The 20797-nt window shown below is 44.8% G+C and overlaps 2 protein-coding genes across 6 annotated transcripts in view; one reads left to right on the top strand and one right to left on the bottom strand.

Moving 5' to 3' along the window:
- CRLF1 (cytokine receptor like factor 1) overlaps positions 1-5486 on the top strand; it is a 53333-nt gene extending 47847 nt beyond the window's left edge. For 3 of the 4 annotated variants that reach the window (XM_081337305.1, XM_081337303.1, XM_081337302.1), the window contains one exon: positions 1046-1379. In XM_081337305.1, coding sequence (XP_081193431.1) covers positions 1046-1320 — 275 coding nt within the window. In that variant the 3' untranslated portion in view covers positions 1321-1379. Of the gene's footprint in view, positions 1-1045; positions 1380-4387 lie in introns of those variants that run through there. The other variant, XM_081337304.1, reaches the window with a different exon arrangement.
- On the bottom strand, positions 577-20542 carry REX1BD (required for excision 1-B domain containing). Of its 2 annotated transcripts, XR_014027677.1 has the most exons (6): positions 20428-20542; positions 14209-14293; positions 11951-12155; positions 9725-9813; positions 6605-6852; positions 577-1061 (listed from the first exon to the last, which is right to left on the bottom strand). XR_014027677.1 is itself a non-coding variant. In XM_081337341.1 (5 exons), exons 2-5 carry the CDS (start codon positions 14283-14285, stop codon positions 6780-6782), a joined length of 444 nt encoding a protein of 147 aa, XP_081193467.1. In that variant the 5' UTR covers positions 14286-14293; positions 20428-20542; the 3' UTR covers positions 5554-6779. The 2 variants fall into 2 exon arrangements, 1 of the variants encoding a protein (XP_081193467.1); XM_081337341.1 differs by lacking the exon at positions 577-1061 and having other exon boundaries at positions 5554-6852.
- Between the last annotated feature and the right edge of the window lie 255 nt (positions 20543-20797).

Here is a 20797-nt window from a genome sequence, read left to right as displayed (position 1 = left end):
ATGTCCCACACAAATAAAGAACACTTAATTGTGTAATCCACCTTGACCCTCTCTGTGGTTCCCCTCTGCAGATTTTTTAAATAATTTGAGGGAGCTGGCAACTAAATACCAGTAGCTGGTCTGTAGCCAAAAGAAGACAGCAGGTCATATGCTGGTTATATGCCTGGCAACTTTCAAAGGCACCTGTGTAAGCATCTGGAAGCAGCCCTAAAGCTGGGTGTTTAGATCCAGCTGGGCTGCTCTTATGGGTTCTATTTCATTATTTATGAAATGTGTATAGCTTAGTATGTAAATTTACTTCTAATAGCTGTGCTATTCTTGCTGGATAACGGTAAAAGGTAAAGGTAAAGGTTCCCCCGCACATGCATGCTAGTCGTTTCTGACTCTAGGGGCCGGTGCTCATCTCCGTTTCAAAGCTGAAGAGCCAGCGCTTGTCCGAGGACGTCTCCGTGGTCATGTGGCCGGCATGACTAGATGCCAAAGGCGCACGGAACGCTGTTACCTTCCCACCGGAGTGGTCCCTATTTTTCTACTTGCATTTTTACGTGCTTTCGAACTGCTAGGTTGGCAGGAGCTGGGACGTGTAACAGGACGTGTAACAGCTTTCTGCAAATCAGTTGCAGTACTGCTGGGCAGAGAACATGGATAGGTTGATAAGCTGGTAGGCATCTTAGCGGCATCTGATTGGTTGTTGCAGGAAATGGAAAGGAAGCTGGGCTAAATAAATCTTTTTTGCTAAATATTTTTTTTATTCAGCAGAACCCTCTTCCTCCTCTCCTTCTTTCCCTCCTCTCCTTCTTCCCCCTTTTTCTCTTCCTCTCCTCCTCTTCCCCCCTCCCTTTTTTCTCCTTCCTTTCTTCCTTTCCTCTCTTCTTCCCATCCACCTTCTCTCCTTCCTCTCCTCTTCCTTCTTTCTTCCTCTCCTTTTTGTTCTTCTCTTCTTCCTCTCTTCCTCCTCCAGCATTCAAAGATTAAGTGTTTTGTGGATTTTATTATTTTTTTTTCTGGAAGAATATCCCTTGTCAATCTTCGCTTCCTCTTTCAGGACGGACACCGGGAGTCTGTGAACCCAAGAATGGAGAACATAACAACACGCTACGCCGAGAGCTCAAGCAGTTCTTTGGATGGATGCGCAAACATGGAACTTGTGCCAATTTGAGCATCAAAATGTATGATCAGTGGCGGGTAGCACTGCAGAAGTCCCACAAAACACGGAACCAGGTAGAGAGGATACCTGAGTTTTCACTGAAAATCAAGGCAATCATTCAGTCTATACAAGGATGGGTGTACAGCAGGGGTCTTCAAACTTGGCCAATTTAAGACTTGTGGACTTCAACTCCCAGAATTCCTCAGCCAGCCAAGTCTTAAATTGGCCAAGTTTGAAGACCCCTGGCGTAGAGCCACTCATCGACTCCAAGTGATTGCTTACCTACTCAACTAGTTGGAAGACATATTTGCTAAACTGAAATTAAACTGATTTTTCTTTTTAATTTGGGATTATGGGTGAGACAGATTGAGGCTAAAAAAAAAAGCTGATTCAGTAATCAGGAGACAGCTTTGTAAGAAGACATTTCCAAACTCTTTAATTAGATTCTTATCCCACTTTTAAATACTGTAAATGTATTTTGATCAACTCGAGGTGGACTATACCTTATAGAAGTAGTTTATTTATTTTAATTCCATTTATATCCCGCCCTTCTCCGAAGACTCAGGGTGGCTTACAAGCTTAGCAGTAGCCTTCATTCTATGCATATGCCTGCTTATTAGGGCTTTCATACACCCCCCAAGCGGCATTATTACAAAGTCAGCTTACCGTATATACTTGAGTATAAGCCGACTCGAGTATAAGCCGAGACCCCCAATTTCACCCCCAAAAACTGGGAAAAGTTGTTGACTCGAGTATAAGCCGATCCGCCGTTCTGCATGCCTCGGAGGCTGGATCCGCGCTCTGCAAGCCTCTGGGATCCTGGGAGGCCTAATGCAAGCACCAGCCCGCCTGCCTCAGGTCTCCCCCACCCCCAGATACTGGGCTTCAGCACAGCTGGCTGTCTTGCCAAAGAGAAACATCTGGGAAGGAAAACTCTGTCTTACCTCTTTCCCAATTCTGCCTCTGCCCTTCCTCCTACCAAGGTGTTCTGGGACTAGTTCCCTAGCCTTTTGGAGCTTTTGGTGTTCGCCCATCAGCTGTCTACGGGGAGGCAACAAAGCTGCCTCTCTAGGCTTTGAGAAAAGGCCCCTTGCACAAAAGGCAGCTTCAGGACGAGCTTCCAAAAACCCTTTCCTTCCTTAACGCCCTCCCCACCTTCCCCCAGAAAGCCATATTTCTTTTTTTTTTATTGAAAATTTTTATTGAAGTTACAATATTATCCCCTCCCCAACCCACCCCAGAACCCCTCCCCCTCCCCCATATTTCTTCAATAACAAAAACATAAAAAGCTGGTTGGGATGTACTCGCTGATTTCCCCCCCCCTTTTTTTAGATGCTAAAACTAAACTCTCCCTCTGCCTTCCAACCAATATCCCTTTTTAAAATCTTACCTTGGCTCCAGATGGAAGAGTAGAGGAACTAAGCTAGTAAGGAGAGAATTTTTTTCTGCAACTTTTTACTCCTGAAGTAGTAGTAGTAGTAATAGTAGTAGTAGGAATAATAATAATAAATCCCTAAAAGTTGTGCCAGAAAATGGAGGACGCTGGGTCTTTGCAAGTTTTAGCTGTCTATCAGACTGCCTGAAAAGGGCGGCCTTCAGGCAGCCAGGCGGACAGCTAAAGCTTGCAAAGACCCAGCGTCCTCCATTTTCTGGCATAACCTTCGGAGATTACTTTAAAAAAAAAAAACAAAAAAAACCTTCAGAGGAAAAACAGCTGCAGAAACATTTTGTCTCCTTGCTGGCTTGGTTCATCTACTCTTCAGCCAGGAGGGAGTCCAAGGCCTAGAGAAGGAGAGCTTTGCAGCATCCCTATGGACAGCTGATGGGCAGACAGCTGAAAGAAGCAGGCAGGCAGGGCGCGGAGGAACGGAGACCTGCAGGTCTCGGACTGCGGTGGCTTGGGAGAGGTGCGCGCGATCCCGGAAGCACCAAAGCCTCGGCCGCGCACAAGTCCTCGGTAAGTTTTTTTGTTGACTGGAGTATAAGCCGAAGTGGAATTTTTCAGCCCAAAAAGTGGGCTGAAAAATTCGGCTTATACTCAAGTATATACGGTAATTGCCCCCAACAATCTGGGTCCTCATTTTACCTACCTTGGAAGGATGGAAGGCTGAGTCAACCTTGAGCCTGGTGGGACGTGAACCTGCACTAATTGCAGGCAGGTGGTGTTAAGTAGTCCCCGAATTACAAGCACAATGTCATGGTTCCGACATGAAACTCTTCAAAAGAACTTCGAGGCATTGTTTACCTTAAAGGATCATTTATTCGAGTAGCATAATATCGGCACTAAATAATTGAAGCCAAAAACTGAATTCCCCTCCCTTGGACACATAGTATCAAAGCACAATTCCCTCCTCCAATTAACAGTCATAAATCACATTCCCCAATTAGCTTTAAGCATGGGCTTCTTCTCCAGCTCTCCAGCCCAATTCTTTATCAGCTCTGGGCTCAATAACCTTGATTCTCACACTAAGTTTAGGGTTGTTATGTCTAGCTGGACTCTCATTCACATTCCACCCCCTCCCAGCATCATCTAACCCTAAAAGCGAAAGGGAAAAGATGGCTCCATTTCCATCTGTTGTCAATGCAGAAATATCCAATGTCAGCAGCGTTGACACAACTGTGCCCAAAATTTCTTTTGCTAAGCGAGACAGAGGTTAAGTGAGTTTTGCCTCATTTTATGAGCTTTCTCGCCATAGTGGTTAAGTGAATCACTACAGTTGTTAAGTAAGTAACATGGTTGTTAAGTGAATCTGGCTTCCCCACTTTGCTTGTCAGAAGGTGGCAAAAGGGGATCACGTGATCCCAGGACACTGCAACCGTCATAAATATGAACCGATTGCCAAGCCTTCAAATTTTGATCGTGTGACCATGGGGTTGCTGCTACAGTCCTAAGTGTGAAAAATTATCAAGAGTCTCTTTTTTCAATGCCATTGTAACTTTGAATGGCCACTGAACAAATTAAGTCAAGGACTACCTAGACTCCTATTTTCCCCACCACGACAACCCTGTGAGGTGGGTTGGGCTGAGAGGGAGGGACGGGCCCAAGATCCACCAAAAGGGGGTTAAAATAGGAAAACCAGAAATTGCTTGTGAACCTCTTATTGAAGTGTGTGTGTGTGGGGGGGTCTACAAATATTTGTGCAAATAAATAGGGCTGGGGTTTTGTCACTTAGGGAAAGTGGGTGTGCTATGGAGCCTTTTCTGGCTGTATCAGGTTTTAACCCTCTCTTTTCTCCCCAGGTCCTCTCCAGTGACAAATTGTAGCTGGGATGGATGGTGGAACTAAGAGTTTCGCTTAAGAGCCAACCTGGTTGCTGGATTCAGGCCTGCCGAGGATGCACGCAAAGGAACTCAAGAGCAGCCGTAATCCAGGTGCCTTGAGCGGCATTGCCAAGATTGTATCACCACCACTAACACCCTTTCTGCAAACTAACTAGAAGCCGGGCAGAGGGCAGTCCACGCCTCTTTCCCCCGAGTAACTCTAAATCAGCTCCTCACATAGGATGTTCTTGGACCTTTGAGTTTTCTAATTATTATATAAAGGCGTTCCCCTTAGTTGAAGGACATTTTGCTGGGAAAAGAGCTCTTCGTGCCAGTTTTCGTTTTTTACAGCGCCAAGATTAAAAAAAAATAATCTGTAATCCATCCAGGTTTCCCCTCTAAGCACGCCCAAAGGAGGTTCCGTTGCTTCAGGAGAGTCATTTTCTTCTTATATTTCTCAGTTATGAAATTAGAATCAGCAGCTGATTGAAAAGCGGAAACGGCTAAAGAAACGAGCTGTGTGATCAGGAAAAAAAAAAAAAAAGAAACGGCTTTACATTTAACCTCCAAAATTCTAAAAAGGAAGAACGGAAAAATTGGTTGTGAAATTTCACAGGGTTTTTTTGTTGTTGTTGTTGTCGTCGTCGTGCTCTGTTGTTAAAAATATTAAGTGTTCGATACCTATTTTATGTCCGGAGCAACAGTTCTTTTTCAACCTCTGCAAATCTGGGAGGTTTTGCACCCAGAGCCGAACCCATCTTTTGAGCTGACGTCACCTGCCTCTCTCCTTTTAATTGGGCTAAACCAGATCTTTGTTTCCAACAGCATTAAAGGCAAAAAGCTGGGGACCAAGACCACAGTCCCATTATTTCTTGCGTTCTACAATTATTCAAAAGGAACATGCCACGGAGCTTGGACATGCCATTTAGCTCACCTAAGGGAATGATGGCGTCTCTCATTTTTATGGCATTTGGGGGGGGGGAAAACTAGCCCCCCCCAATTTCCCTCATTGTTTACAAATGCTGCCATTTTCAACCAACGCGGCCCTGTGGCGGAGGATGGAGTTTATATAGGTCAGGGGTAGGCAACCTCGGCTCTTTTATGACTCATGGACTTCAACTCCCAGAATTCCTGAGTCAGCTGACTCAGGAATTCTGGGAGTTGAAGTCCATGAGTCATAAAAGAGCCGAGGTTGCCTAACCCTGGTATAGGTAGTCCCTTGACTTACAACAGCCCACTTAGCGACCTTTTGAAGTTTCAATGGCACTGAAAAAAAATGAATTATGACCGTTTTTTCACACAACCATTGCAGCATCCCCTATATGGTCACGTGATCAGAATTCAGCTGCTTGGCAACTGGCATGTATTTATGACAGTGTCCTGGTGTCACGTGATCACCGTTTGCAAACTTCTGACAAGCAAGTCAATGGGGAAGCCAGATTCATTTAACAACCGCATTACTAACGAGCGACTCACTTAACAACGGTGGCCAGAAAGGTTACAAAATGGGGCAAAACTCTATTAACTACCGTCTCATTAGCAGCAGAAACCTTGGGCTGATTTGTGGTCGTAAGTCAAGTAAGTGCTTGTAATTCAGACACTTGGAAAGCCCGGTGCTGGGGATGTATCTGGGATTAGCCATGCCAGTTTAGGATTACAATCCAGAATTGGGGAATAGGGAAGGAATATCGGAATATCCGTGTCAGGCAGGGTGAACATCCCAATAAATGCTCAGTGTTCAAAATGACCCGCCTCCAAACCCAATTTCTGAATATCCCTTGTAAAGAAAGACTTAAGATTTCACTCCCAACGGGAAAGTAGTAGGATGAAAGACGAGGTTTGTAAACGCAGACCCTGGAGCTGCCATTTTGACTTTTTTGCTCTCCTCCCTCCCAAAGGATGCTCATCTGGGGCTAGCCGAACAAGAAAACATCTGGTCTGCTCAAGATAATAAAAAGAGAAGACTAGTAAAAAAGGAGTCTGCTTTTTTATTATTATTGAAGGGGTAAAAAAAACCACCCACTTTATTTCAGAACATAAACAAGCTATTTCCCCACCACACACACACACACACACACACACTCCTTGTCCCATAAAGGCAGTGGGGACCAAGTGCCAAGAAACCTTTCTGGGAACTGGCTTCATTGGGCAGGTGGCCAAACAGCACGGAGCCTTGTGCCTCCTGCAGCATCTCACCTGCGGTCATCGGCCTGGCATGACGAAAGAGGGAAGGCAGGGTGGGCGAGCTGTGAGCGGGCGAGGACCAACCTCAGTGGGTGGGGGGGGAGGATGTCTTATGTCTCCATCTCTTCCCCCCCCCCCCCCGCTCCATCCCCAGCCTTTCTTCATCCTTCTCCCACGGGACAGCCTGTCAACTGCTTTCTTCCGAATCGTACTTGAAATCCTGAAGAATTTCGCTGATTGCTTCGATGGTTTGAATTAGCCTGCGTGAGCCGGATGGAAACAATAAATAAAGCACCATATGGAGCCGATTAGCCGCGCTCACCCGCGTCCCTCGCAGCCCAGCCTTGTTTATGAAAGCCTATGAGAGGGGCAACCCCAGGGCTGGGATGGGCTGGAGTGGGGGTGGTGGTGGAAGTTAGGCTTCAAAGAGCCAACATGGAACAATCTGCAAAAATGGGGGCTCAGCAGAGGGGGGGGGATAGAATACGGCCTTTGAAGACCCTTACCGAGGCCTTTTTGAATTAAAAGAAAAAAGAAAAATATTCCCACATCCTCGCTTCAAATTTGCTCGAGTTTACCCCTTGCCCTGATTTGTGAAAGGACAGGACCCGTTTTGGGGCAAAAATCGTGATTCCGTTTTCCCATAAGGACTCTCTTCCCAAGGGTGTCCCTGCTTGGAAAGAAGGGAGTTTCCCACGATGCCATGCGCCACTAAGCATTGTGGGAAATTCAGCTCGGATGCTTTGAAAGTCCCACTGATGGGAAACGGTTTCATTTCTCCCAAGTATGAAAAGGGTGCAAGAGGCAGGAACGGTTCCTCTGCTTGGGAAAGATTGGAGGGGGGGGTCTTGGGGAGGGGGGGCATGAAAATGGTCTTTATGCAAAAGAGACACAGAGACCGTATTACAAATTCAAACTGTTGCTCAGTTGACCAATTCTCCCTAAAGCCAAACTGCATCGAATCAAAGGTCTTCCTCCATGTATCACAGTGCAGGCATTGTGTTCACACATCCAGGTTATCCAATTCAAGGAAAGCTCAAGGCAGCTGCTTGGTAACTAGCTAAGCTTGATTTATTTTTGCCTTTCAGGTAATTCTTGACTTTCAACCATTCATTTAGTGAATGAAAAAAGCAATGGAAAAAAAGTGACTTATGACCGTTTTCATACAACCGTTGCAACAGCCCCTTGGGTCACATGATCAAAATTCAGGCGCTTGGCAACTGGCATGTAATTAGGACAGTGGTGCTGTCCCAGGATCATGTGATTGCCATTTGTAACCTTCCCAGCTGGCTTTTGACAAGCAAAGTCAACAAGGGAAGCCAGATTCACTTAATGACAGCATGATTTGCTTAAGAACCGCAATGATTGGCTTAAATGTGGCAAAAAGATCATAGAATTGTGAGTGCCCCAGAAGTTGTGAATGCTCCAACACTAGAAGTTTCCAAGAAGAGACTGGACAGCCACTTGTCTGAAGTGGTATAGGGTTTCCTGCCCGAGTAGGGGGTTGGACTAGATGACCTCCAAGGTCCCTTCCAACTCTGTTATTCTGTTATTATTCTATTAAATGAGGCACAACTTACTTAACAAGTGCCTTGCTTAACCATAGGAATTTTTGGGGACAATTGTATGTCGAGGACTACCTATATTTGGAAAGGAGGGTATATTGTGTCAAGTATATGGATTAATATTGTATGCCCAGTTGTGGGAATCTAGAACATGGATTAAATACAACACAGTACAGTAGTCCTCAATTTACAACCAATGGACTGTTCAAAGTGATGACGGACGTGCTAACTTTGGACTACTTACAACCTGGATTCAAAGTTCCAACGGTCAGACCCTCTCCATGGTCAGGCACGTGGCAACAAGGCCACATTTACAGCCATTTTGGAGCGTCCAATGCTCACCTGACTGCATTTTACAACAGTTTTGCTGAAAACCAGGGCTTATTTGCAGCTTTCGCAAAACTAAGCCCATTGCAAGCCATTGGTTCACTTAACGATCACATCGTTTGCTTAGCGACTGCTGAGAAAATGTAATAAGGTCAGGTCAGTCATGTGACCAACCTGTTTTACGACTGTTAGAAGTTACAACTGATTTCAGCAGGCTCCATTACTGTCATACGTTGAAGACTAGGTTAAGGATATTGTGCCTGGGACACTGCAAGTGTCATAAATATGAGTCAGTTGCCAAGCATCTGAATTTTGATCGCATGACCATGGGGATGCTGCAACAGTCTCGTGTATGAAAAACGGTCATAAGTCACTGTTTTCCGTTCCGCTGTAACTTTGAATGGTCACTAAAGGAATTGTTGCAAATCGAGGACTACCTGTAGTTTAAATATCTGGAGAGCTACTAGATAGAAGAGGGTCTGGATATCCATTCTTGTCACCCCCACAGGGTAGGACCTGAATCAGTGGGCTGAAATTGCCTGGAGGTAGATTTAGAGTAGAATCATTAGTAGGAATTTCCTGGTTGCAACAGCTGTCAATCAGTGGAATCTCTTGTGTCATGAAAATACTGTGTTCCCTTCAGTGGGAGGCAGGAGTCCATGGGGTGTGGTCAGAAAAGTCAAGATGGTGATCCAAAGAGTGTAACTAAAACTCTCTCTTGTTTTGTATGCACATTGCAATGCATCTAAAAAACAAGTGCAGTTTTGACTGCATCATTGTGGCTGCCATCTTGACTTTTTTTCGACCACTTCCTGTTGCGCCCCCCCCCCCTGCCCTCAAACTGGAAATCTTTAAAGCAAGGCTGGAAGAAGTCATCTATCCCAAACTCCGTGAGAGAGGCGAAACCCACTAATGAAAGAAAAAATGGGGAATTGCCACAATTCCTAGTGTGAACTATGAAGTCAATGTCATTTTACACATTACATTTCCTTCCTTCCCTCCTCCGTACTCTAGTCTGGTCCCATCCTGCAGCCTGGGCCTTGAAGGCACCGTTTAAATGGCGATCCAACCTGAAGTCCAAACTAAGTTGTCCATCCTTCCTTTACAAGCATACAACACCACAATACACAACTTGCTGAAGCCAGTAGTGCTCAATTAGCCAATGTGGCTAAAAGGTTATAGAATTGAAAGGGTAAGCTTCAGAAAGCCTGTATTGACAACCGCTGCTTTGGTGACTCACTTATGCTTCAATTCTTGCACTTCCTGTGTGTGGGCTTCCACTCCGGGCTGGTCCTGAACATTTTGTTTAGCAAGCTGCAGTTGTGCTGTCTGGAAAGAAAAAAAGTGGACGTGAGGCCCTCCCTGAGCAACAGGGACAAAGATATAAAGCTGATAATCCCCCTCGCCCTCCAGAATTAGATGCATTGGTGGAAGGTCCTTTTAATCAGGTTGTTGAATTAATGCATTCTCTGGCTTTATGCAATATCCTGAACAATAACCTACAGGTAGTCTTTGACTTATGACCACAACTGGAACGGGAATTATCACTAAGCGAGGCACTTGTTTAATTATTTTTACCCCCACTTTTGCCATGATTGTTAAGCGAATCACCATGATCGTTAAGCAAATCATGCAGTCATTAAGTAAATCCACTTTCTCCATTGACTTTGCTTGTTGGAAGCAACTAGGCAGGTCGCAAATGGTGATCATGTCACACACACACACACACACACACGCACACACACCATAACGATCATAAATACTGTACATGTCGCTTGACAAGTGCTTGAATTTAGATGCTACAACGGCCATAAGTGTGAGGACTGTTTGTAATTCATTTTTTTTCAGCGTTTTTACTTTGTACAGTCACTAACAAATGGTCATGAATCAAGGACTAGCTGCAGTCAAATAAACTGGGTTTGGACAACACACCAAGGCGTAAAACCACAACACCCCCCCCTATGATGACCTCCAGGTGTGCCTGGCTATGAGGGGGGGGGAGCTGAAATCCCCCACATCTGGAGATCAGCTTGAGATTAAAGTATTAATCTAGAACTGAGCAGATCCGCTGTAATGCTCATTTCTTCCTTTCTTGAGCCTCACCTTCACCATCACCCACCTCTGGCTGAGCCTTTCGAACAGAGCATAAAAATTGGGGCAACAGGTACCAAGTACCTTTCCAGGGGAACGGAGGGATCACGGTGCAATGAAAACTTTGCAGATGCCCCACGCAGATTGAAATCCTGCCGCTAAAACACACTAATAAGGAAATTTAAGTCTCCTGTCCTGTTATGCATTTCCCTCTGTACCAACTCCAGGAAACACCCAGGATTTGCAGACCAATAATAGCAAGGGAAAAAAAAAACCCCTCTAAAAATCACTAGGAGACTGGAAGTTCTAGTCCCGCCTTAGATATGAAAACTGGCTTGGTGACTTTGGGCCAGGTTCTTTCTCTCTCTCTCTCTCTCTCTCAACCCAACCTACCTCACAGGGTTGTTGTTGCGGGGCAAATAAGATGAGGAAAGAGTATTAAGGATGTTGGCCACTTTGGGCCATTTCTAAAAATAATAAAAGGGGGATAAACAAATATAAAATAAAATAAAAAAATAAAATAAAATAAAATAAAATAAAATAAAATAAAATAATAATAATAATAATAATAATAATAATGAACATGTGGCTATACAAATCATATAATGCCCAGTTGGAGCACGACCATTCATGTTGAAATCCAGATAATAAATCTCTACCTAATTGGCAACCCTAAATAATAATAATAATAATAATAATAATAATAATAATAATAATAATAATAATAATAATAATAATAATAATAATAATAAAGTTGGAAGGGACCTTGGAGCTTATCTAGTCCAACCCCCTGCTCAGTCAGGAAACTCTACACCATTTCAGGCAAATGGCTGTCCAGTCTCTTCTTAAAAACCTCCAGTGTTGGAGCATTCACAGCTTCTGGAGGCAGGTTGTTCCACTGGTTAATTGTTCTAACTGTCAGGAAGTTTCTCCTTAGTTCTAGGTTGCTTCTCTGCTTGACCAGTTTCCATCCGTTGCTTCTTGTCCTGCCTTCAGGCGCTTTGGAGAATAGCTTGACTCCCTCTTCTTTGGGGCAGCCCCTGAAATATTGGAAGACTGCTATCATGTCTCCCCTCGTCCTTCTCTTCATTAAACTACCCAATTCCAGCAACCGTTCCTTATATGTTTTAGCCTCCAGTCCCCTGATCGTCTTTGTTGCTCTTCTCTGTACTCTTTCTAAACATGTTTTCTACATTGTGGTGACCAAAACTGGATGCCGCATTCCAAGTGTGGCCTTACAAAGATTAGATTTCTAAGTAGGGGTTTCTCCAAGATTTTCATTGTGGGTTCTGTTATGAAAAAAACCAGGATCAAGGAAATGGGTCTTAAAACTCAGTGAGCTCGGCAGGATGGGGTCACAAGGAAGCCTGTTTACCAGTTCGAGTTTCTCCTGCTCCTTCTCCTGAATCCGTCCCAGGTGCTCCGCAAGGTCTCTCCGGCCGAGGGGTCCCTCCAGATTGTCCTTGATCTGTAAGATCTCCTGGGAAATGCCGTTGAACGCCAGGGTGATCTCGTGCACCAGCTGGCGATAGCGGAGGAAGTCGTAACCAGGGCCGCTTCGGAGATATGCCTGGTGACCCCTGTTTTGGGAAGGGGGATATCAGCAGAGAAATTGAGAGATTTTCATACAGGTACAGGGAACAGAGGGCAACATGCAAAGATCTGAGGGGAGCTGGTGAAAAAACCTGAATTTTAAAGTCAGCCACTTGAACTCGTGAGCCACAAGCCCCTCCCCACTCCTCTCCCTACAATGGCAAACGATCCATTTTCCAAACAACCAAAATTCTTGGAAGCAAAACATATCCATTTTTACTCTGAAAAATTTCCCCTGCATCACCTAGAGCGGCAACCTTGGCTGTTTTATGAGTTGAAGTCCACGAGTCATAAAAGAGCCAAGGTTGCCTACCCCTGACCTAGAGGGCCCAGATTTGATCCCTGGCAACAGTTGATCCTGAAAAACATTTATAAAAATAGTGACAAGCTAACAGTCTTCAAGTTATGAGATCAGAAGAGCACAGCCAGAGGAAACTGGCTATACCAGGGGTCCTCAAACTTGGCCACTTTTAAGACTTGTGGACTTCAACTCCCAGAATTCCCCAGCCCGCACCGGCAGGGGAATTCTGGGAGCTGAAGTCCACAAGTCTTAAAGCAGGTATCAGGACCTTTTCTATACAGATAGTGGTGATTAAATTCTGAAATGTTCTCTCAACAGGGAGCTAACCAGCTCCGTTCTCTTTTTCTCTATAGAAATCCTCATTTTCAACGTTTGGAAACTCCTCCTTAGTTTGTTGCCTTCAAGATTTCTAAGCCACTATCACAATGGTTCTCAACCACCTTGGCAATGTTTAAGAGGTGCGGACTTCAACTCCCAGAATTCCCCAGTCAGCCCTCTTAAAATTGCCAAGGCTGAAAAACACGGCATTATTAACATATCTTGCTCCTAACAATCTGGGCAATTTTTATTTCTTCTTTTAATCCTCTAAAAACAGCAAGACCCACCAATTCTGGGGACAATGAGGTCTATATTCATCAGCAATTGCATGTCACAGTTTCTATGCAGGGTGATGGGAGAGGGTCAGACTGGATGACCTCACTTGTTTCCCCCCCCTTTTTTTTTTTTACAAACTTGGTTTGGGAACTCCTTACAAAATACATGGATAGATAGGCTCGGCTTCCCATTCAAGATGCTGGATGCTCCTTCAAAGACCCTCCCTTGTGTTAACCTTGGATAGGGTTATTTTCTCCCCTGTTGGGTTTTCGGAAGGCTTGATTGATTTGTCAATGGCTGCCCTCCCGGAGAGACACCTTTGCCTAGAGAGGGTTATCACCCCATCTCCTGGGACGCCAAAAGCCTGTTTGTGGGGGGTTTACTGGATCGGGGATTGGATTCCCCATCCGCAGAAGTAAATTATCTCCACACCAGGTTCCCCACAAGCAGCCCACAAGGAGTTTTTCTCTGCAAATAGATCACAGGTGCTGGGTGGGTGCTGCCCCCTTGCTCATCTGGTTTCCATCAGGCACCGGGAGCCTGGGGGGGTGAAAAGGGGGGGAGGTCGAGAGGAGGCCTCCTGCAGGGCCCCCCTTGAATCGACTAGTGTGCAAAAAAAAGAGGGTGGGGAGAAGAGACCGGAAGAGCCCACCGGCTTTCCAGGGCATTTTGTGCATGCAAAGCAATTGGTAGGACCCGGGGTTCTGCAAAGGAAGCTCAGACTTTTTAGACTAGTTTTGTAACTAGAACGTAGAATAACAGCGTTGGAAGGGACCTTGGAGGTCTTCTAGTCCAACCGCCTGCTCAAGCAGGAGAACCTAGACCAGGGGTAGGCAACCTTGGCTCTTTTATGACTCGTGGACTTCAACTCCCAGAATTCCTGAACCAGCCAAGGTTGCCTACCCCTGACCTAGATGATTCCAGACAAATGGCTGTCCAGTCTCTTCTTGAAAATCTGCAGTGATGGAGAGTCCATCACTTTAATCGTTTAATTTAATCATTTTGAGACAAGTCACTTTGAGGAGTCCTTGGTGTTCTCTCAGCTTGGTTGTTTTCTTGCAGAAATCCCATTACTAGCCCTGATAATGTTACCTACTTGGGTCAAAGATTTTAGGGAAAATAACAAAACCTGCTCAAACACTTACTCCTCCAAGAGGCGGTAAGCTTCCACTCGCTCCGTCTGCAGGGCGTAGAAACGGTGCACCAAACTTTGCACATTCATCCTTGCAGCTGAAAAGAGGAGGCAGGCTTGTCAGAGGAAATAAAAAACAGGATGCCTTTGGCCCAACATGGTGGGCACAAGAACGGCTTTGTCGAGGGGAGCAGAGTGGGGCAAATATCTAAATTAGCACCCATCCCTCAAGGTTTATAGTCCAGGGATAGGCAACCTTGGCTCTTTTACGACTCGTGGACTTCAACTCCCAGAATTCCTGAGCCAGCATGGCTCAGCTTGGAAACCTTTCCCTTTCCCCTCAGTGTGGCTGGCTCAGGAATTCTGGGAGTTGAAGTCCACGAGTCATAAAAGAGCCAAGGTTGCCTACCCCTGGTTTATACCTACCCATTTGTACATACAGGAAATCCTCGACTTACAACAGCTCATTTAGTGATTGTTCAAAGTTACAACGGCACTGAAAAAAGGGACTTACGAGCATTTTCACCCTTATGGCCATTGTAGTATCCCAATGATCATGTGATCAAAATTCGGACACTTAACAACTGGCTCGTATTTATGATGGTTGCAGTGTCCCCGGGCCACGAAATCACTTTTTGCAATCTTCTGTCAAGCAAAGTCAAGGGGGAACCCAGATTCACTTAACAATCGTGTTATTAATTTAACAAGAGCAGTGATTCGCTTAACAACTGTGGCAAAGAAAGTTCGTAAAATGGAGCAAAATTCAGTGGAGAAATGTTTCACTTAGCAACAGAAATTTTGGGCTCAACTGGGGTCGTAATTTGAGGACTACCTGTACTTGATAAGGAGTCGTTTCCTGAGGTGAGGTGGGAGGCAAGCAAAATAAAAAAAAAATTCTATTTCTTAAAAAGAAAAGGAAGGAGGAAATAGCCAACTTTTTGGGAGGAAAGAGCTGCTCAAAAAGATTTATTCAAGGTAGGAAATAGAGCCCCCATGTCTCAAGGCAGTCTAGCTTGGACTGCCCAAAGAGTGGGAACAAAGGAGAGGGGTTAAAGCATGGATTATAAATCACCTTGCATCCATTGGCGGACTTTGAATCTCAGCAAGAGAATTTGTACGTGTTTTTTTTTTTCATTTTTCCATTTTTGGGAAATGAGAAGCAGCCTGTCAGAGCTGCCTGTACTTTCAAATCCTGAAGCTGCTTTGATCAAAACAACAGTTTGCAATTAGAAAAAAACGGTTCTTTGCTGTCCACCCTGCATTAAAAAGGGGGATTAACAATGGGCTTTTTTGCTCTTGCACGTGGGTGTGCAGTTGAGTGTGACATTGATCGGCGGGGGGGGGGGGAGAAACCCTTTAAAGTTGGCATTCCCACAGTCTTTTCTCTTCTCCCCACCTCAAAGGTCTGCTTGGCCAGACCATGTCTGGTTTGGCTGCTTGGCCTAAGATCCTGTTTTGCCAAAATCCAGTTTCTCACCCTCCATAAGGAACGTTCCCCGGAAGCCTTTCAATCCCTTCCCTTAACTGCAAATCCTAGCAATGCAACAGTTGTGGCACTCCCAGTTGGAGCTAACTTTTGGAGGCTTTGGCCTACACAAGTGGTATTGATGAGGTTTCGGCTTTTCTTTGCACACTCCCTCTCCAAAATACACACCCTCATTCATTCTCTCTCACTCTTGCGCATATGCACACGTGTATATACAGTACACAGCAGCTGCATCTTTTAACTTAGCACTTGGGGGGGGGCGAAGAGCATGCTTCCCCTCAGCAGAATGTACAGCGATGTGAGGGCCAAATTGCAGCAACCTTGCTGGCTTGCAAGGGCCCCCCACTCCTGCCATGGGCCCCCACAACAGCCAGCTGCTTCGTCTCTTGTCTTCATTCTCCAGAAATATCCTTCCTTATTTATTTATTTATTTATTTATTCATTCATTTCATTTGATTTGTGTGCCATCCATCTCACTATTGAAGCTACTCTGGGCAACTACAATTACAGGTAATTCTCGACTTATGACTGGTTGCTTAGCAACCAATGTTACAAGAGACCCGAAAAAGGGAACTTACAAGCCAGCTCCCAACATTCCAATAGTACATGTATATACACACACACACACACACACACACACACACACACACACACCAGAATCATGTGACCTCACTTTGCTCACTTGGCAACACAGCTGCATTTCTGGCTGTTTGCAGTGTCCGCGGTCACTTGCTGGTTTTAGGATGGTTTTTGCCAAAAGGTGGCACTGACTTCTAGATTTTTGTCCAAACAGCGCCGTAGCAAACCATGGGCTTACTTAACGACCACAGTGTTCACTTAGTGACTGCCACAAAAAGGTCATAAAGTTTATAAAATGTTTTATAGATGGCATTTAGATCCTAAAAAGCTTGCAAGTATGTATCCGAATTATCAGCCAAAATGCTGGAGGTGTGGTGGCGAAGATGCAACATATTTTCACATATGGTGGACCTGCAAAAAGGTCAAGGCTTTTTGGATAAAAATTTGGTGGAATATGCAGAAGATCTTCAAGCAAAGGATAAAGTTTTGTCCGCAATTCTTTTTGTTGGGTATAATTGCAGATGCTACTGTTGTGGACACTAAGTTGATGTTGAATTTAATTACAGCAGCAAGACTTTTAATAGGTCAATATTGGAAGAAGGAGGAACTGCCGACTATAGAAGAATGGACTTTAAAGGTTTCTGACCTGGCAGAAATGGCAAAGATCTCGGCTTATTTGAAAGATCACTCGCAAGAACGTTATATTATGGAGTGGAAAAAATGGATTGAATATATCCAGAACAAATATGGGACTAAAAAGTTTCATTTAGCATTTGAATAAGTCTTCCTTTCTATTTTCTTTTTTTTCTATATGAAATATTAGTATTGCTTGTAGTTATCTTATATGAGCTAGAGAGTGATAGATTTAAGAATTTATTATTGGTAGCTTATGGATGCTTATGATTGTTTTTTTGTTTTTATACCCTGTACTTAGCTCTGGGAAGTCGGGGGGGGGGAGGGGGGAAAGGGGGGGGAGGGGTAGGGATAGGTAGGGGAGGGGGAGGGGGGGATTGTTAAAGATAAAATGTATTTTAAAACTTTTCAATAAAAAAAAAAGTTGGGTCTGACCCATTTTATGTTTGTTGTGACTTACCACTGTATTGTACAAGCTCAAAATAATAATAATAATAATAATAATAATAATAATAATAATAATAATAATAATAATGATGATGATGATGATGATGATGATGTTAGAAGGGATATTGGAGGTCATCTAGTCTAACCCCCTGCTCAGGCAGGAAACCCTATACCAGGGGTGTCAAACTCGCAACATCATGTGACATGTCGTGACATATCACAACTTTTGCCATTGCCGGCAATGGGATGGGCGCGGTTTCACTATGATGCATCCAGCCCGCGGGCTGGCAGTTTGACACCCCTGCCCTATATCATTTCAGACAAATGGCTGTCCAGTTTCTTCTTAAAATCTTCCAGTGTTGGAGGATTCACCGCTTCTCGAGGCAGGTTGTTCCACTGATTAATTGTTCTGTCAGGAAATTTCTCCTTAGTTCCAGGTTGTTTCTCCTCAATTAGTTTCAATCCGTTGCTTCTTGTCCTGCCTTCAGGTGCTTTGGAGGAGAGCATAACTCGAGGACTCTCTGTACTTTCTTTCTGTGGATAGGTAAATAGTGTCTTTGTTCTAACCTTGCCACCAAAAGTATGTTCTAAGACACTTTCAACGTACAGGGGATTTTTTTTTAGGCAGACTGGGGAGAACCCTTCTAATATTTCACACAAATAAAGCTGACAGGATCCATGTGGTGTCCAGGCCCTTCAGAGGCATCCTCAGTCATGCTTACAATTTGCACATTGGTGAAATGGGAAGGTAAATTTATCTGCCTCTCCCAGGTCCTTCAGAAGGCCTTGAAAGGTGGATAAAATGCCTGATTCAGTCGAAACATATGGCTGTCTATGCAACCCACCCTAATAATTTTATCCTTCTGCTTTTAGACCAACCTTCCTTACGATCAAAATATGCCCCATAAAAACTAGTCCTTGACTTACAACAGTTCGTTTAGTAACCAAAGTTACAGTGGCATTGAAATAAGTGACTTATGACCATTGTTCACAGTTAGGACCGCTGCAGTGGTCCCATGGCCAGGTGATCAAAATTTGGATGCTTGGCAACTGGTTCATATTTAGGATGGTTGCAGTGTCCTGGGGTCACGTAATCATCTTTTGCAACCTTCTGACAAGCAAGGTCAATGGGGAAGCCCCATTCACTTAACAACCATGTTACTAATTTCACAACTGCAGTGATTCGCTTAAAAACTGTGCCAAGAAAGGTCGTAAAATGGGGCAAAGCTCAGTTAACAAATGTCTCGCTGGGCTCAGGTGTGGTTGTTAAACTGAAGACTACCCAGAGCTGGGATTCAAATATTTGAACAACCAGTTCTCTGTGTGGATGCTGCTTCAGGAAGTCCATTCTGGGCCTGGGCAACAAAAAAATCAGCTACCGGTTCTGCCAAACTGGTGCGAAATGGCTGAATCCCACCACTTGTGAACTTGAACTCCCAGAATTCCTCAGCCAGCGTGTTTGGCTGAGGAATTCTGGGAGTTGAAGTCCACAAGTCATAAAAGGGCCAAGTTTGAAGACCCCCTGCTTCAGTGTGTTGGGGACTGTGTTGGCTGTGGATGATGGGGGCTTCAGATGGGTACCCCACCGGTCAAAAATGCCTTGCAGATACTCTTCACTCATTTCTTTCTCAACTTCCCAAAGGCTTCACTTCTAGGCCTCCTGCGCCCCCTAGTGGGCATTCCCGAGTTAGCCGAGCGCTGCTCCCCAATCCCACTCTCCCCATGGTTTCCTGTTTTTCTCCTCCACCTGTTTTCTTGCACTGGGTTTTATTTACTTATTTATTTTGCAGCAGCCGTCAGGCAGCTGCTCGAACCTTCTGGTTCTAATGAAGAGGCCTCGGTTGTATATCACACACACACACTTCCCTTCGAGCCTCTGCTGCAACAACCCACATTCGTTCACCATTGCATTGGATCAAGCCACTGTGGTTAAAGCAGAACTACAAATAATTAGAGCAGTGTTCAGCAAACTTCGCAATTTTAAGACACTTCAACTCCCAGAATTCCCCAGCTGGCTGACCGTCCTGCAGAATTCTGGGAGTTGGAGACCACAAGTCTTAAAAGTTGTCTAGTGTGGCTGTTGTTGTTGCTGCAAAGTCATGTCCGACCCATCGCGACCCCATGGACAACGTTCCTCCAGGCCTTCCTGTCCTCTACCATCTTCTGGAGTCCATTTAAGCTCACGCCTCCTGCTTCAGTGACTCCATCCAGCCACCTCATTCTCTGTCGTCCCCTTCTTCTCTTGCCCTCAACCTTTCCCAGCATTAGGCTCTTCTCCAGTGATTCCTTCTTTCTTATCGGTGGCCAAAGGATTTGAGTTTCAACTTCAGGATCTGGCCTTTTAAAGAGCAGTCAGGGTTGATCTCTAGGACTGACCGGTTTGATCACCTTGCAGTCCAAGGGACTCGCAGGAGTCTTCTCCAGCACCATAGTTCAAAGGCCTCCATTCTTTGGCGCTCAGCCTTTCTTATGGTCCAAATTTCACTGCCATACATTGCAACTGGGAAGTCCATAACCTTGACTATAGTGTGGCTAGATGGTGTCAAACTGCCGGACTCGTCCACCCCATTGCCGGCAATGGAGAAAAAGCTCCGATACGTTGGAAACCCCATAATATGATTATTATTATTTTTTAAAAAGGGAAAACTGCAATCAAATCGATCGATCGAGGTTTTTAGCGTACATAACCCTGGCTACAAACAATCCACCCCCACCCCGCCCCTCGGCATCTCTTCCAAAACGTGAGGATCTGACTACACAGTAAACGTCTTTCAAAATATGTCGTGTGCTGTTTTATATAACTAGCACGACAGGTGCCAGTCCCGGTGAACCCTATTTTACAGGATTACGAAGCATTGAAAGCGGCCAAGATAAAATCTCTCTCTATATATTAATGCCTGCAATTTTTATGCCAATCCTTCTCCCTGCTCTATTGGTAAGCTCGAACAGTAGAGAATTATCCTAACTTTGCAATATGCTGGAAGCAAAGCCTGCCCTGGTTCTAGTTTGGAAAGCATGCAACTTGCATCTCTGCAGCGTCACCCTGTTGGGGTTATTCTCTAAATATTAAAAATCGGAGAAACTTACCCCAGCTCTGCAGGGGAGTGCTAACAATTTTGCAAGCCCCAAAGACTGACGAGATTATTTTGAATTCTCCAAAGCGCTTTTGCTTCTTAAGGAACTCTTGAATATCTGCCGAGGTTGGTCGCTTAACTGTTTAACGCCCACAACGGTAGCCAACGGTGTGCGGATGTGAAACATATTGGAAGGTCCACGGGGCTTTTTAGGGGATGTTTGCTCAGAAAATGAGAATGGTGTTCAAAAGGAGCGTTCATTTTCTGATCTGCTCTTTCAAAGTCATGGCTTTAAATCCTCAATTCATTCAATGAGTCCATGGACCAAGTTGTCTTCCCTGGGAATGAAGGAATAAACCATCTTGAAAGCGACTAAATGATGG

Source organism: Vipera berus (assembly GCF_964194415.1).
Source record: "Vipera berus genome assembly, chromosome: 1".
Taxonomy (NCBI): Eukaryota; Metazoa; Chordata; class Lepidosauria; order Squamata; family Viperidae; genus Vipera; species Vipera berus.
The sequence above is the reverse complement of the archived record's forward strand: the minus strand, read 5'-3'. Positions and strand labels throughout refer to the sequence as shown.